This window comes from Rana temporaria, chromosome 9 (genome assembly GCF_905171775.1).
Source record: "Rana temporaria chromosome 9, aRanTem1.1, whole genome shotgun sequence".
Taxonomy (NCBI): domain Eukaryota; kingdom Metazoa; phylum Chordata; class Amphibia; order Anura; family Ranidae; genus Rana; species Rana temporaria.
In genome coordinates this window covers 148,472,205-148,488,311 of record NC_053497.1, presented here as the reverse complement: position 1 = coordinate 148,488,311, position 16,107 = coordinate 148,472,205, and the positions used below count along the sequence as shown (strand labels likewise).

At 43.0% G+C, this 16,107-nt stretch overlaps 1 protein-coding gene across 2 annotated transcripts in view; it reads left to right on the top strand.

Annotated features, from left to right (window-relative positions):
* The window catches only part of COL27A1 (collagen type XXVII alpha 1 chain), a 540,002-nt gene that overhangs the window by 266,299 nt on the left and 257,596 nt on the right, over positions 1 to 16,107 (top strand). For both annotated transcript variants that reach the window (XM_040324820.1, XM_040324819.1), the window contains exons 18-21: positions 1,336 to 1,389; positions 2,284 to 2,337; positions 9,331 to 9,384; positions 9,684 to 9,737. In XM_040324820.1, coding sequence (XP_040180754.1) covers positions 1,336 to 1,389; positions 2,284 to 2,337; positions 9,331 to 9,384; positions 9,684 to 9,737 — 216 coding nt within the window. The remainder of the gene's footprint in view (positions 1 to 1,335; positions 1,390 to 2,283; positions 2,338 to 9,330; positions 9,385 to 9,683; positions 9,738 to 16,107) is intronic.

Here is a 16,107-nt window from a genome sequence, read left to right as displayed (position 1 = left end):
ATTGTTGTTCAGGATTTGGATGCAAAATAGTCAACTGTAGTTGTGTGTTAAATAATTATATTCATCTTGCTTTTTTTCACATTTTTAAATATGCAGCAAAACCACCAATACAACCAGCAACTGATAACATGCTTGGCAGTGTTGTGAAATAGTAATAAAATAGTTAAAGTATATCTAAAGCCCTGTACACACGATCGGTTTGTCCGATGAAAACAGACCGATGGACTGTTTTCATCGGACAAACCGATCCTGTGTGGGCCCATCGGTTTGTTTTCCATCGGTGAAAAAAAAATAGAACATGTTTTAAATTTTTCCTATGGATAAAAAAAACGATAGAAAAAAACGATCGTCTGTGTGGAAGTCCATCAGTCAAAAATCCATGCATGCTCATAATCAAGTCGACGCATGCTCGGAAACATTGAACTTCATTTTTTTCAGCATGTCATAGTGTTTTACATCACCGTGTTTTGGCACGGTTGGATTTTTGACTGATGGTGTGTAGGCAAGACTGATGAAAGTCAGCTTCATCGGATATCCGACGAAAAAATCCATCGGATTAGATTCCATCAGATATCCGATCGTGTGTACGAGGCTTAAGACCATTTGGGGGGGGGGGGTTAGGAATAGTTTGAAACCCATTTATTTTTTTATTTTTATCACAATCTGTGTCACATTGATGAGATTCCCTATTACTTTCTGCATTGTCAATACAACAGTACATCAAAGAAAATCTCTCCAAACTGTAAGAAATGCCCTGTCAGACAGTTCTTACTGGAACAGATGCCCCTATTGCAAAATGTATCCTCTATTCCTGTTCTGGTTACTCAATATTCTTGATTTCCATGTTGTATTGCTTTTTAGAGCCAGTTGACAGGTGGCTCAAATGTACCTCCTCGATGTCTGTGTTTTTAATTTTTTTTGGGGGGGGATCCTGCCAAACTGCACCACAATTGTGTGAACGTGATGTGACCCTTATGCAGCCCTATTTACTTAAATGAAGTAGGTTTGGTGGCGAAACCAACTACCAAAAGCAAAATGCTATATAGAATTTGCCACAACACAACCACATCGGTGTGTACAGACATTTTTGCTAGCAATGTTAACTTGCCAGTAAACAGTCTAGGGGGGAGGAATTTGGTCAGGGGTGGTAAAAACGAATGTACATCATTCACCTGTTTTAGCTGCCTGTGGGAATGATGTCTTTAAAATACATTTGTGCAATACAGAGACATACACCAATTTACGTCAGGACATATTTTTGCTGAATCAGTTTTTTTTTATTGGATTAATTGTCAGGTTATACACTGTATAAGTCCTCTGATTTCTGTCTAATAGGGTAGCCAGGGTCTACCAGGCCCACCAGGATCTCGTGGGAAGACAGGACCTGTGGTAAGATCTGTTTCCCTAATCAGCAGAGGTTAAATATTGTCCTTATATTACCTTTGTTTTTTCTGTCTTCATTTTAATACAGTCCACATTATTACATTGCGAAATTCTCCACTAGGCTTCCATTGTTGGCGCAGTGTTAAATATAAACCACTGAACTTTGTGTAATTTTTTCCGACGTCTTGTTAGAATAAACACTGCAAAACAGAATAAGAAATCTTCATTAAGCTGATGCTGTCGAGGCATATGTCCGCTATAAATAAACCATAATAGCCACTTTTTGTTCTATGATTTGCTTAGGCGTACTGTGTATAAGGCACTTAGATTTTTGGCGGATGGAGATTTGACTTGTAGTTTTGCATTTGGCCTGTTAGATGACACTGTTGCATGCTTGTTATATGCTGTTGAGAGACTTATTACCAATGCCCAAAATGCCATGGTAAAAAGTAGCATGGTACACTGGGAGATTTCTGAATAAGAAAAGCTAATAAAGGTACCTAATTTTGGTTTAGAATGACCATGTGAATGTTTTGCTTCCTCTGGTGTGTCTAAAGAGTATAGTATAGCTTTGAGTTAGTTGTGGTCATTGTGCACACTAAAAAATCTCATAGTCCATAATCCCTAGTCCATCTTGGGAGTGATCAGCACAGGGTTATGGCTATGTTCCTGCATACCATGGAAAACAAGCATAGCCACCCTCTAACAAGAAGATGAATCGCAGCACCAAAAAAAAGGAGCCTGAGAGCAATAGAATGTACTTTTCTTGAGTTAGGAATATACAGTATAATTTAATAGAATGTTCTTTTTCCAAATAACAGTTTAGTGTCACTTTAATGTTTTACTTTTGTATACAACTTGACATTTTTCTTTTAAGCACATATCTTTTTAAATTTACAGGGTAAACCAGGGGATAAAGGTTTGGTCGGCTTACCAGGTCCACCAGGTCCGGAGGTATGTAATTTATTTGCTAGGTGTTTTTGTTTTCTAAGAAAGGGTTAGAACAGTGGTGATCAACCCTGTCCTCAGGACCCACTAACAGGCCAGGTCTGAAAGATAACTGAAATACATCACAGGTGATATCATTTGCTGCTCAGTGATTGCAGTATTCTAGTCTCCATCTCCCCAAGGTAATACATAAAACCTGGCCTGTTAGTGGGCCCTGAGGACAGGGTTGATGACCACTGGGTTATAAACTCTGTCAGTTGTTATTGTTGTGTCCCCAATTGGGAGATTTTTTTCTCACTTCCTGAAAAAGGTTCTAATCCTTCCCCAGTATAATCAACATATTTAAAAAGTTCAACTTAGCCCTCATGCACACTGGACATTTTTACAGCTGCTGTTTTTGGCTTCAGGCGTTTTTTTTTCTATAGCCAGTAAACTTCCCAGCATGTTATCCTATGTGTCCATGCACACATAGGCTGTTATCAGCAGTTTTTGGCAGGGGCGTTTTCTGTCTGAAAAAAAACAAAAACAAGAACTAATGGGTTTGAAGTTGGAGTCTGCAAAAGACTTGAGACTGGGGCGGAGGTTCACCTTCCAGCAGGACAACGACCCTAAACATACAGCCAGAGCTACGATGGAATGGTTTAGATCAGTGGTTCTCAACCTGGGGGTCGAATGACGATTTGCTAGGGGTCACCGAATCCTGGGCTTTTCCTGAAGCCCTGTGCTGCCCTCCCAGCCTTTTCGCAGCCACCCAGCAGGGCTGTTCCTGCAGCCGCCTATTCAGTTCACGGGTTGGCTGGGGGACAGAGACTAGAGGTCAGCTGACTGGTGAGGAATGTGAAGTGGGAAAGGCTGGAGGAGACCCTATCTTCTCATTTCCGCATAGGTGTCTCTGCTACGAGACACCACAAAGCCGGAGACACAGTGAGTAACACTACCTGTGATTTATAGTTGCCATTATAAGTCCCCACTACAGTTCTTAAGAACACCTAAGTTGGCCGATCAGAACTCCCCTTAGCACCGCCACTGATCCCATCCCCCCACCAACACTGACACTCATCCCAACTCCCCGCCAGCACTGCCACTCATCCCATTCCCCCCCACCAAAGAGTAAGAGAAGTAATACAACTATAGAATACATGGAGAGGAGAGCAAAAGAGGGGGTGGAACAAAGAGAAAGAATAAGATGGCTATAGAGAGGGATAGGGGGAAAAACAAGTAATTAGGATAGCGAGAGATAAAAGGGAAAGAAAGGAGAACAAAGAGAAAGAGTGGTACATCCTAAAATGTACCAGAAGGGGTTTTAAAACTGTACAAGTGGAATGGACTCAGGGAGCGCTAAATGTCCATGGGTTAGGGGTGCAAATTACTTGTCTTGCCTTGGGTGCCGACAACCCATGCTACGAAAAAAATTATACTGATAGGGGTCCCCACAACTTGGGAAATTTTATCAAGGGGTCATGACACTAGTAAGGTTGAGAACCACTGGTTTACATCAAAGCATATTTATGTGTTAGAATGGCCAGTCAAAGTCCAGACCTAAATCCAATTGAGAATCTGTGGCAAGACTTGAAAATTGCTGTTCAGAGCGAATTTGCAAAGAGGAATGGGCAAAAATGACTCTCTAGATGTGCAAAGCTGGTAGAGACATCCCCAAATAGACTTGCAGCTGTAATTGCAGAGAAAGGCGGTTCTACAAAGTATTGACTCCGGGGGGCTGAATACAAATGCATGCCACGCTTTTCACATATTTATTTGTAAAACATTTGAAAACCATTTATCATTTTCCTTCCCCTGCACAATGTGCCAATTTATCACATAACATACCATTAAAATACATTTACATTTTGGTTGTAACATGACAAAATATAAGGGGTATAAATACTTTTTCAAGGCACTGTAGCGCATACAGTATATTCCTAATAAACTAAACACATTTTAAAGTTTGCAATTGTTGAACTTTTTAGTTACCTAAATATAACCTGCTGAATATGCAGTTGAGCTGATTTTCTAAGTGAGACTCCTAGAATAATTTTGGATGTGTGCCCACCCTTCTTAGGAATTGGCAGCAATAAGATATTGCAATTGGAAGATTTTTTTTTTCCAACTATACCAGCAAAAGGTCCTTTACTGTTGAAGCTCTGGAAATAATTTAACTAAATTAAATTAATTAAATACAATTTAACAGGGGGGGGGGGGGTAAGGTACATGTCTAAAACCTGTAAATGAAAGGGGGGGGGGGGGGTACAATTTTTTTTTTCACTTAACTTGTAACAAGCTTTCAAAGTAAACATGCCCAGGGGAAGATCCAGGCATTCCTCTCATAACTTATATTTTGGATAGTGTGGCTTTAGAGATAATACTAATGCAGTGTTTCCTCTAAGGGCAAATCACCTGCAACCTATTACCCTTTCATTTAAAAGGGTCAGTCAGCTTAAACAAATGTCTTTGGTGGATGTTGGCTTTAATCCACCTGACTATTTGTATATCTCCTATGGACTGTATTTGTGAAATATCTGCAATTTTTTGTTTCTTGTTTTGCACACCTGCAGTGCCCATTATCGGAGGTTCACACTCCCCAGATTGAATGTTTTTTTATAATTTTTTTATATTAAGCATGCAGCAGGAGTAGCTGAAACATACAAAGGTTATTGGGGAACACACAAAACCCTAGGTGGACAGGAACAGAGTTACAAATTATGGCAGGGGGATCTTGCTATTGGGGAGTAGGGATGAGCCAAGACGAGTTTGGCCCGATCCCACAGAAAACTGTCAAATGATAACAGGCTGCATGCCCAATCAGCTGTGGCATTCCCCACCCTGCAGCCACACATAACTAAGGGCGGGGATGCTGATGACATTATTGGCCATGTGGCCATATTTAGTCAATTATATTTTCCAAATGGTCAATTACCATGTGGTCATAAGATGTCACCAGCATCCCCACCATGCAGCCGCATGCAACGATTCTACTGCCACAGTTATGTGACAGTTTTCCACAGGTTTGGGTCAAACCTTGTTCAACCCCAGCCTTATCACGGTGCAATGACATGAAAAAGCCATGCTTCTCAATAAAGGAAACCAGCAAGTGCCCGAAACATCAGTCCTGCTTTTTTTGATCATGCTTCTTTTGAAGTAAACTGCCTTCAAAGATACTGACGTTTTTCCTTTAGTATGTGACCTCACAGTTAGACCCCATTCACACTGGGGCGATTTGCAGGCGCTATTGCGCTAAAAATAGCGCATGCAAACCAACCTGAAACAGCGCTAGCAGGACTGCTCCAAAAGTCCTGCTAGCCGCATCTTTGGAACGGTGAGGTGTGTCTACCGCTCCTTCCCATTGAAAGCAATGGGAAACCACCACTATACCGCTTTACCGCAGAGGCGCATTGCCGGCGGTCTTAATCCTTTTTCGGCCGCTAGCGGGGGTAAAAACGCACATCTAGCGGCCAAATTTTGCCGCAATTCCGACAGTAAAGCGGCGCTAAAAATAGCGCCGCTTTACTGCCACCACACCTCCCGCCCCAGTGTGAAAGGTGCCTTGGTGATTGTAAGGCCCCGTACACACGACCAAACATGTATGCTGAAACTGGTCCGCGGGCCAGTTTCAGCATACATGTTCGGTCGTATGTAGGCGCGAGCGGGCCGAATTCCAGCAAACATTTGTCCGCCAGGCCTTTTCCCAGCAGACAAATATTCCTGGACGTGTTTTAAAACCGTCCGCTGGAATCCTGCCCACTCGGACATGTACGGTCGTCAGTACAGACCTACCGTACATGTCCGAGCGCCCGCCGTCCCTCGCATGCGTCGAATGACTTCGACGCATGCGTGGAAGCCTTTAAATGGCAGGCCCGCCCACATCGCCGCGGCGACGACGCGGACACGCCCCGCGTATTGTTTACACGTGGACTTCTGTACGATGGTTAGTACAACCATCGTACAGAAGCCCTCTGGCAGGCATGTACGGTGAAAACGGTCCGACGGACCGGTTTCATCGTACATGTTTGCTCGTGTGTACCGGGCCTAAAGGTTTGTTTATTATTTTATTTTTTTTAAATAACAAACATGTTATAGTTACCTCCTCTGTGCATTTGGTTTTGCACAGAGCAGCTGATCCTCCTCTTCTCCGGTCCCTATTTGCTGCTCCTAGTCCCTCCTTCTTTTGAGTGGCCCTCAGCCAGCAGCTTGCTGCACGGGTCACCCAAACTGAGTCAGAGCTCCGTGTATCCATTCAGACATGAAGTCCTGACCTGACCTCGCCCCTCTCTCCCCTGATTGACTGACTGACTTTGACAGCCGCAGGAGCCAATAGCGCCGCTGTTCTGTGTCAGCCAATCAGAAGGAGTGTACTGGATGGCTGAGGGGGATCATGGACATCGCTGGAGAGAGGAGCTCAGGTAGGTAATTGGTGGGTGCTGGGGGGCTGCTACACACAGAAGGTTTTTTATCTTAATGCGTAATGCATTAAGATAATAAACCTTCTGCCTTTACAACTAACTCCTTTAACCTGGATAGGTTTTTGAATGAAAATTCTTAGGAAAAATTCAGCCATACATGGATCAAATTCAGACAGTTCAGCAGGGACTGGCCAAATCCGATCCATGTATGGATAGGCTGGCTGTTCAGAAGCCAGTCTACTTATCAACTTCTGTAAATCTCTGCACTGTCGGCTGTAGCAGGCAACACTGATCGGTGTATTCTGAAGGCAGGGAAGTCTCCCTGCCATAAGAACACAAAAGCTCAGTGGGAGTGATTCCTCTCCCCACCTCGAATGTGTGGATGGGGGAATTGGGTCTTTTTTTTTTTTCATTCATTTTTTGAGTGAAAAAAAATACTAATGTATGGGCTGCCAAAGAGGAACATGTGTATTAAAATTCTCAGGACATTTAAATGCTTGAATCATTTTGTTTGCTTTTAAAAAGCTGTTAGAAATGTATTAATTCACGGGAAAAAAATGTCATCCTGCTCTTTCTATTTTCTTGCCACAGTGGTCAAAAACAATCTTCAATTTGACTCCACTAATGATTAGAAAAACGAATAAACTTTCTTAGACTCCTAAATATTTTTGTTCTAAATTCTACCCATCTATGGCTAGCCTAACACTGATGATGCTCCAAACTGGCAGGCCTATACTGCTGGTACTGTTCAGGGAGTAGTCAGGGAACAGTCCCTGCAATGGAAGATGTTTTGCACAGAGTAATTACATTTTATGGTGAGACTGGAACAATACAATTATTGGACGTATGAGTTCAGTCCATTCAAGGTGTTTAATATGAACATGGTGACATCACAAGTGAGTCATTCCGTTTTGGGGTGGATTGCTGTATGTATCCCTGTCCTTTTCTTACAGCATTAGTACTGCTGTACAACAGGAAGAAATCCCACTGGCAGCCAACAGACTGTAAAACTGTATTATTTTGCTTTGGCCACACAGCAGAGCCAGGAATGGTTAGATCATAGGCTTGGCAGGCTGCATTGTGTTGTGTACATTGAAATTGGATGTAATTCTTTACTGAACGATTCTGTTACAAGCGAATGGCATCTGCTCTGAATGAAATCTCCATATTTTTATAGGTTTTAGCATAGTAAGGCAAAGTAATCACTAGCACAATAACTAACCAAGAAAAACAGACACGTGTGAGCACACACACACACACACACACACACACACACATTTGCACATTGTAAAGCTATCTTTGAGCACTACAGCATATGTAGTGCAATTCGTAAGTAGAAAAACATGGCAGTTCAGACCAGAAATGCTTCATTGTTGTTGTTTAATCTAGTCAATAACTTGCATGGTGAGTAAAAGTACAAGTATTTGATAGTGTGTGTGTGTGTGTGTATATGTATGTGTGTGTGTATGTGTGTATATATATATATATATATATATATATATATATATATATATATATATATATATATATATATAATCTGTGTATGTGTGTGTGTATATATATATATATATATATATATATATATATATATATATATATATATATATATATATATAAAAGTTTGTGTGTGTGTGTGTGTATATGTATGTATGTATGTGTGTATATATATATATATGTATATATATATTTTGTTAAAGGGAACATCCTCTTTACTGAAATAGAGCAAGCTTTTCTGTAACTCCTGCTTATACTGATACATAGAGAGGCAAGGCTCACCTCCCTACCTGCTGACTGCAGAAATTATGTCCTTGTGACATTTCATATAAGCCATGTAGATAAAGTGAGTGCTACTTTCTGGGTGGCCTATGCTATCTATAAATTATAACTGACTCTAAATAAGGATTTTTTTTTTAAGCAATTTTTAAACAGACTGGCTGGAAACATTTGCAGTATTATAGATGTAAGGCCAACAACCATCAGTCTGGAGGTTTTTAAATGTTCAGCTTCTTATCTCTTCTTCTCTTTGGCATAGCATGACTTTCACTAAAGTTGCCCAACATGCATTGTACAGTGGAAATGCTAATTAGGGATCTTGAGGACAATTTGCTTTTCCACTATGATTTGTGAAGCCCGCTTGGGTGCTTGGCTTGCCTTCTTCCATCCTTTTTAACAGTTTTTTTCCATTAATATAGCCGCCCAAGTGGTAGAAAATGCCCCATCCCTTAACTCTCTATCAGTAAGCACTTTAACAACACAAAACTTCTGCTAAAATAGATACATTATTTAGCAAAGTGTCCAATTCTTGGAACATTTCATATTGTTTTCCATTAAAGCTGCCTCTACACACCATTTTAAGCAACAGATCTGGGGAATCGGAGTGAGTGGGTACATGAGCATACTGAATATGTGGTCTGGATATTGTAAATCAGACCCACTGAGAATTTCTTTATCATTCAGTTTCATATGACTGCTCATACGGCAGGCACCAAAGCATTTGACTGTTCTGTTTTATTTTGAATCAACAAGGAGCAAAGGCTGTATGTGTTTTTTTTTTTCTTAGTGCTAAACACGCAGGTGTAATGTTGTTCTCTTTTTCTTGAAGGGTTTTCCAGGAGACATTGGGCCACCAGGACAAAACGGGCCAGAAGGCTTGAAGGTGAGATGTTCATAACGTGGTATACCTTGTTGTAAGCTGTTATTGACCAGTGAAGAAAAACAAAACAAATGATTGAGAGTGAGATTTTTGGAGATTGTACTGGCAGAGATCACATCTTTACTGTTTGTATTGAGGCTTCTCCAAAACTCTCTCTTCTATGAAATTGATGTTGGATGCCTTCCCATGGCAAAGCAGCGCTGGCTCTCCTTCACTTTGCTCTCCTTCGTCTGTAGAGATCCTATGAGATTTGTCCTTTATTTTTTTTTTATAAAACCCTCTTTCTTTTTGCTGGTTTGCAGGGAAAGCCAGGAGCAAGAGGATTCCCAGGGCCCAGAGGACAGCCTGGGCTTGACGTGAGTATTGATCACTTGAAAAGCACCTGATCAGGTGACAGTATTAATTATATTTCAGACACCAGCCTATTGCTGAATTTTCAGAACCCCTGTTAGTTTGGTGCAGCTTTGCATGCCTACTGGTAGGGATTAAGGGCCTACAGAGATATATATATATTTTTGCATATAACTATAATATAAAATAAGCACATTAAGGGGAATCTATGTTCTGTTTGTTTACATCTGACCGTTTTCATTGTGTTACACTTTTGTGTAAATGCTATCAGCTTGACAGTTTTTATGTATATAGGCCATATTTGTTCATTACATACAAGGGTTCTACTGCCTTCTTTTTTTTATAAATTCTTTATTTTTCACAAGTTTCAAGTTACAAATTATCACATTTCATATCATCCGTTTGTATCAACTATATCAAAGAAGGAAGAAAGAGATGGAAAGACACCTCTGCCGTCCCCTCCCATCCCTCTCTCCCCGCCTCTTCTCTAGTTCCGTGTAACTTCTCATTTTCTCTCTCTTCCTTACTTCTCGCTGTTACCCTCCCCTCCCTACCAACTTCCGGTGAAAGGGAAAAAAAACCACACCAACGATGCTGCCTTCTGATGCCCCGTAAACACGATCGGAATTTCCATCGGGATAAGATTTTTCTTACGGAATTCCTTTCAAGCTGTCTTGCATACACACTGTCACACCAAATTCCGACCGTCCAAAATGCGGTGACATACAACACTACGACGAGCCGAGAAAAATTAAGTTCAATACTTCCGAGCATGCATGTTTTTTTCTCCGTCGGAGTTCCACACAGACGATCGGAATTTGCGATAGAATTTTTTTTCATCGGAAAAAAAGAGAACATGTTCTCTTTCTAAGTGTGTCGCAATTTCCGATGGAAAAATTCCCGATTGGGCACACACACGGTCGGAATATCCAATGAAAAAATTACGTCTGACTTTTTCCAGCGGAAATTTCGATCGTGTGTACAAGGCATTAGAACTGCTCCTTTACTGATCTTTTGTCATTGCAGGCCTGTGAGTGATTGTTAAAAACACACTAGGGTTGATTTAATAACACTGGAGAGTGCAAAATCTGGCGCAGCTCTGCAAAGAAACCAAACTGCTTCCAGTTTGTTTTTGTTTTTTTGTCAACGCTTAAATGAAGAAGCTGAAGTTAAAAACTGATTGGCTACCATGCACAGGTGCACTATATTTTACACTCTCCAGTTTTAGTAAATCATCCCCACTGTCTCTATAAAGCTCACTGAAATTATCTCAACAGACGGAAAGTAGGTCAGAAATGATTCAGAAAATAATTCATCACACTCTGGGGTATTCACTAAATAAGAAAAGTTGCTGCAACTTGGAATGTGGTCATTCATTTTATTTTTCTTGCTGATTTGCTGGAATACAACGAGCCAAACCAGCACCAGGAATCCGCAAAGCCTGTGATCAGCCACTCCTCATCAGCGGTATACACATTTTTTTGTAGTTGTGAATTAGGCTTCTAGTCACATCCCTTAGATCGCTAAGAGGGAACACATGAAAAATTGCTTTAACCTATGCTTTTACTATAGCTTATAATAGGTCAAAATTTGTACCTACTAAAAAAAAAAAAACACTAAGTTGGAATTGAATGAATGAATGAATGAAAAATTTATATAGCGCGGCACATGCGAACTGAATCGCTTCTGGGCGCTAGTTGTTTGTGTCTCATGCCTTTCAGAAAAGCAGGGTTTTGATCTGCCTTCTGAAAGACAGGTGGTTTTGCTCCAACCGAATGCTGGTTGGCAAAGCATTCCAAAGCCTGGGGCCCTGGAAAGCAAACCTTCTTTCTCCTTTGGACTTGTATTTGGTTTTAGGAACCTTGACCAGATTTTGGTCGGTGGATCGCAGAATGCGGTTGCAATTGTGCGTTTTGATCTTGTCGCAAAGATATCGAGGAGCCTTCCCATGGATGCACTTATGTGTCAGGCAGAGTGCTTTGAATGCAATTCTGTCTTTCACTGGCAACCAGTGAAGGGATCTCAGCGAAGGTGAGATTGATTCCCAAGATTTTTTCCCAGTCACAAGTCTAGCGGCCGTATTCTGTACGACTTGAAGACGAGCGATTTGGTACTTGGGGAGCCCGAGGTAAAGGGCATTTGCATAGTCCAGTCTGGAATTCACGATTGTTCCCACCACGACTGCTATGTCTTCTTTGGGAATAAATGGAATAAGTCTGCGTAGAAGGCGCATCAAATGGTGCGTCCCGCTGACTACTGACCCTATTTGTGCGTCCATTGTCATGAAGGTGTCAAACGTGACTCCTAGACTTTTGACTTTGGAGCTAGGGGAGATGGTCTGACCCAGGATGGGCGAAGGTGTCCAGTTAGTTGTCGGTTGTCTCTTCCGACTGGCATTGAACATAAAGAGTTCTGTTTTAGCGCTATTGAGTTTGAGATAACTCTTAGTCATCCAGTTTTCTATTGAAGAGAGACATTTCTCTAATCTGAGATGATGATCCTTTTTTTGGCAGATGCGAAAGTACAACTGCGTGTCGTCTGCATACGAGTGATAGAGTAGTTCTTGGCTACTGATAATATCAAAGAGAGGACGAAGATAGATATTAAACAGCACCGGTGATAGGGGGGATCCTTGGGGGACCCCACATGGCACCGCGCGTTTTTCTGACGTGAAAGATCCCAGTTTCACTGTTTGTGAACGGTTTCCGAGAAAAGAGGAGAACCATGGTAAGGCATCTTCTGAGACTCCGGCGACTTCTGTTAGTCGTCTCAGTAGCAATTTATGGTCTACTGTGTCAAAGGCTGCGCTTAGGTCCAGCAGAACCAGGAGACACGATTCTCCTTCGTCTGCGGCCTCGAGCGCATCATCCCATATTTTCAGTAAGGCCGTTTCTGTCCCGTGTCCGGGACGGAACCCGGATTGAAATGGATCGAGTAGGTTGTGGGTATCCAGATGCTGTTGCAGCTGATTTACCACCACTTTCTCCATTATCTTGGACAGAGCATTTAGACCTGTTATGGGACGGCGGTGAGTTGGGTCCATAGGATCCAAATTAGGTTTTTTCAAGATCGGCAGGATTGTGCCCTCTTTCAGCAGGGAAGGCACTATGCCTTCCTTAAATGACTGATTTATAAGCTGTGTGATCGGAGGCGCCAGGATGTCGGCACATTCCTTCAGTAGCTTGGTGGGAATGATGTCATTGGGTGCTGTGCTGTTGCGCAGCGCACCAATGAATTTTTTTGTGGTATCAATGGAGATGGGTTCCAAAGTGAACTTAGTTGATTGGAGAGGCGTTCCGTCGGTGTTTTGATTGAAGAGGGGGCTGAGTGGAGTATTGTTTTGCCGAATACTTACCCGAATTTTTTCAATTTTGTTGATGAAGAAATCCGATAGTTCATTGCAGAACTCTTGGGTGTCTGAAGTGGGGACTTCAAGACATCCCGGATTCATGGTCTGGGTGACCATCCTGAAGAGTTCACGTGGGCGATTCATTGCGCTGTTAATCACCGTGGAAAAGTGAAGTTTCTTGGCTTTGAAAATTTCCTTGTGATATCGTGTAGTTACTGCTTTGTAGAAGTTGAGGCGGTCTTCTGAAGGACTTCTTATCCAGGCGGCTTCCGCCCTTCTGCGCTCTTGCTTCAATAGCAACAGCTGGTTATTGAACCAGCTGGACTTTTTTGCCCGGCTGCGGACTTTGCGCTTTGGTGCTGCTAAGTCGGCTGACTGTAGCAGAGCTGCATTTATGGCATCCAAAGTATCTGAGGCTGCTAGCTGAGGAGGAATAGCCCCAATTCGGTTTCCCAGGGTAGATCTGAAGAGTTCCGAGTGGAGCTTCCTCTGAGATCTAGCCCAGTGTATTGTCACCGGCTTGGGTACTTTCATGACTAGTGGAATTCTGGGAATTATGAAGCTAATTGCATGGTGGTCTGTCCATGGCAAAGGTTCAATACCCAGAATGTTTATTTTCAGATTTTGTCTGAAAATTAGGTCGAGAGTGTGACCTGAAGCATGCGTGGGTCCGCATATAAGTTGCTGAAGACCTAACCCTTCCAGGTGGTCGATGCAGGCATCCGCGATGGGATCCTGTGAGGAGTTGGCCCACAAATTGAAATCCCCGAGCAGCAAAAGATGATTGCTGTTAAGGGAGTAAGTGGATATGAACTCCGTTAATGCTGAAATCAAATGCGATTTGGGCCCAGGGGGCCTATAGCAGAGGAGAATGTGAACGGTCTCCTGAGAGTGAGCTTGAAGTTGAAGCGTAAGAGTTTCCATAAAAGGTAGAGGATTTTGAAGGACCGGTTTAGTGATTGCAATATGAGACTTATGAATCACCGCCAGGCCTCCTCCTCTTTGCCCTATTCTATTTTCCGTTAGGATACGATAATTTGCTGGTACCAGTTCTCCAAGAATGGTGTTGCAATCGTCTGACAGCCAACTTTCTGTAATGAAGAGGCAGTCCAGATCGTTTTGTAGTAAGAAATCATGGATTTCTGATCGGTGTTTAACTGCTGATCTAGTGTTAAGCAACGCACATGATATGTGCTTGAGCTGTGTTGAATGGTTGAAATTTTTGATGATCGATCGTCGATCGATTCTCAAAAGTTGATCTGATTTTAAGGCTTTTTTGGTGACGGCAGGTAATATTGTTGCGAATTGTCTCAGACCCCAAATGGTTTCCGCAGAGTATCGCAATTTAACCATTGTTGCCAGTCACCGTGGGCGGGGGTGCGGGTGATCAGTGAGAGAGGATTCGGAGAATCCTCGCTCTCAGCAGTCCTTGGTCCAGAGGAAGGCAAAAAAACCCTGGGCAAGCTGGCCAATGTGCTGCGGCAGGGAAAAAAATTCCTTCCTGATCCCTAAAGGCGATCGGCTTCAAGCCCTGGGTCAAAGACTGCTGAACTTAATGAGGGGAAAAAGAGGGGGGGGGGGGATGCTGGGTGTCACTGTTGCTGGGGTGCACCAAGATGGCCGCCAGGCAAAGATACAGGACCCAGGCTGGGGGGGCAACCAGGTTGGTAAGAAAATGATTCCCCCAATCTGGTTGCTTAGCAGGGGGGTGGAGGGGACCTCTGGGGGTGCGGGGGCGATAATCAGAAAGACCCGCACTATTGGTGGCAGGCGCAGGGAGAAAACGGACGGAGCGCCGGTAGGCCGCGGCTGAAGCCGCGGACTTTCCTGAGGCGCGGCGGCCGCGGAAAGTAGCAGGCTGGCGCGGGCGTGTAAAAAACGCCGAGAAGCGCCGAGAATACACCCAGGTGGGGTGTCTAGGGGCCACCACAATCGTGGGTGGCCGTGCGAGTGGGGATGCCGAGCCCAAGAGGGGAATAGAGAGCCGCAGTGAGGGGTCTGAGTGACGGCTGCCCTGAGAAGGACGGCCGTCAGTGGTTCCCCTGGATGGTAGGCCCTGAGAGGCAGGGTCTTACCTGCGGCGAATGAAGGAGTCCACGAGGAGAGAAGAGAGCTGGATTCCTGGTTCCCAGTAGTTCCTAGTAGCTGTTCCCTGTGCAGGACAGGTAATGGTAGTCTGCCTAGTAGCTGACTGTCAGGTCTGGGTGGGAGCAGGCTCGTAACGGAAGGTCCGAAGCACCCTACTCCACCTCTGACACTGACTGACTGACTGACTGACAATGACCTGACTTTGGGAGTCGCCTTTGGGAGTGCTGTCACCCTAGGGCAGTAAGTGTGTAAATTGAAGGCACAGAAAGCCAAACTGAAGTCACAGAAATAGATTTCAAGGTGTATCCAAGTAAAAATCCTCATATGCAATGGTGTATGACTATAAAGAAACCATGGCGTGCAACTTAATTTTTCTTTTAAAATATGAATGTAAGAACAGTGGTCCATAAAACAGTAAATAAATTGACATAACTAGTGTATTTGATACTCAAGGCAGGACAATTCAACACCTTTCTGCTCTAACATTTTTTGGTAAAGCAAATTAAAATTAAACAAGAACCAAAAAAAAATGCCCCCTTACAATACTGGTCAGTGACAAAGAGCTCCTATACAATGGTCAATAGTAAAGGACCGCCTACATTGATGAAAAGTAGAAAATGATCTCTTACACTGATGTTCCATAGGAGAAGTGTCCTCTTTAATTATTGGTAGTCAGTGGGAAGAATACCCCTTATTTTAGTAAACCCAGTGAAACATGCCCATATGCAGATACCTGAAAGTTCATTGGTGTATGTGGTTGCTTATATGAGAGGAGAGAGCGGCACCACTGTCTCCACCCCAGTGGCCAGAACTATGTGGGCACCATCATGCAGGAGGTCGCTTGCCACTGATCGATGAACTCTGAATAACCTCTGGAGGCACCCTGGTTAATAAAGGTTGCTTTAGGGACACCTTGGTTTTGAGTAGTGCTGTTGAGT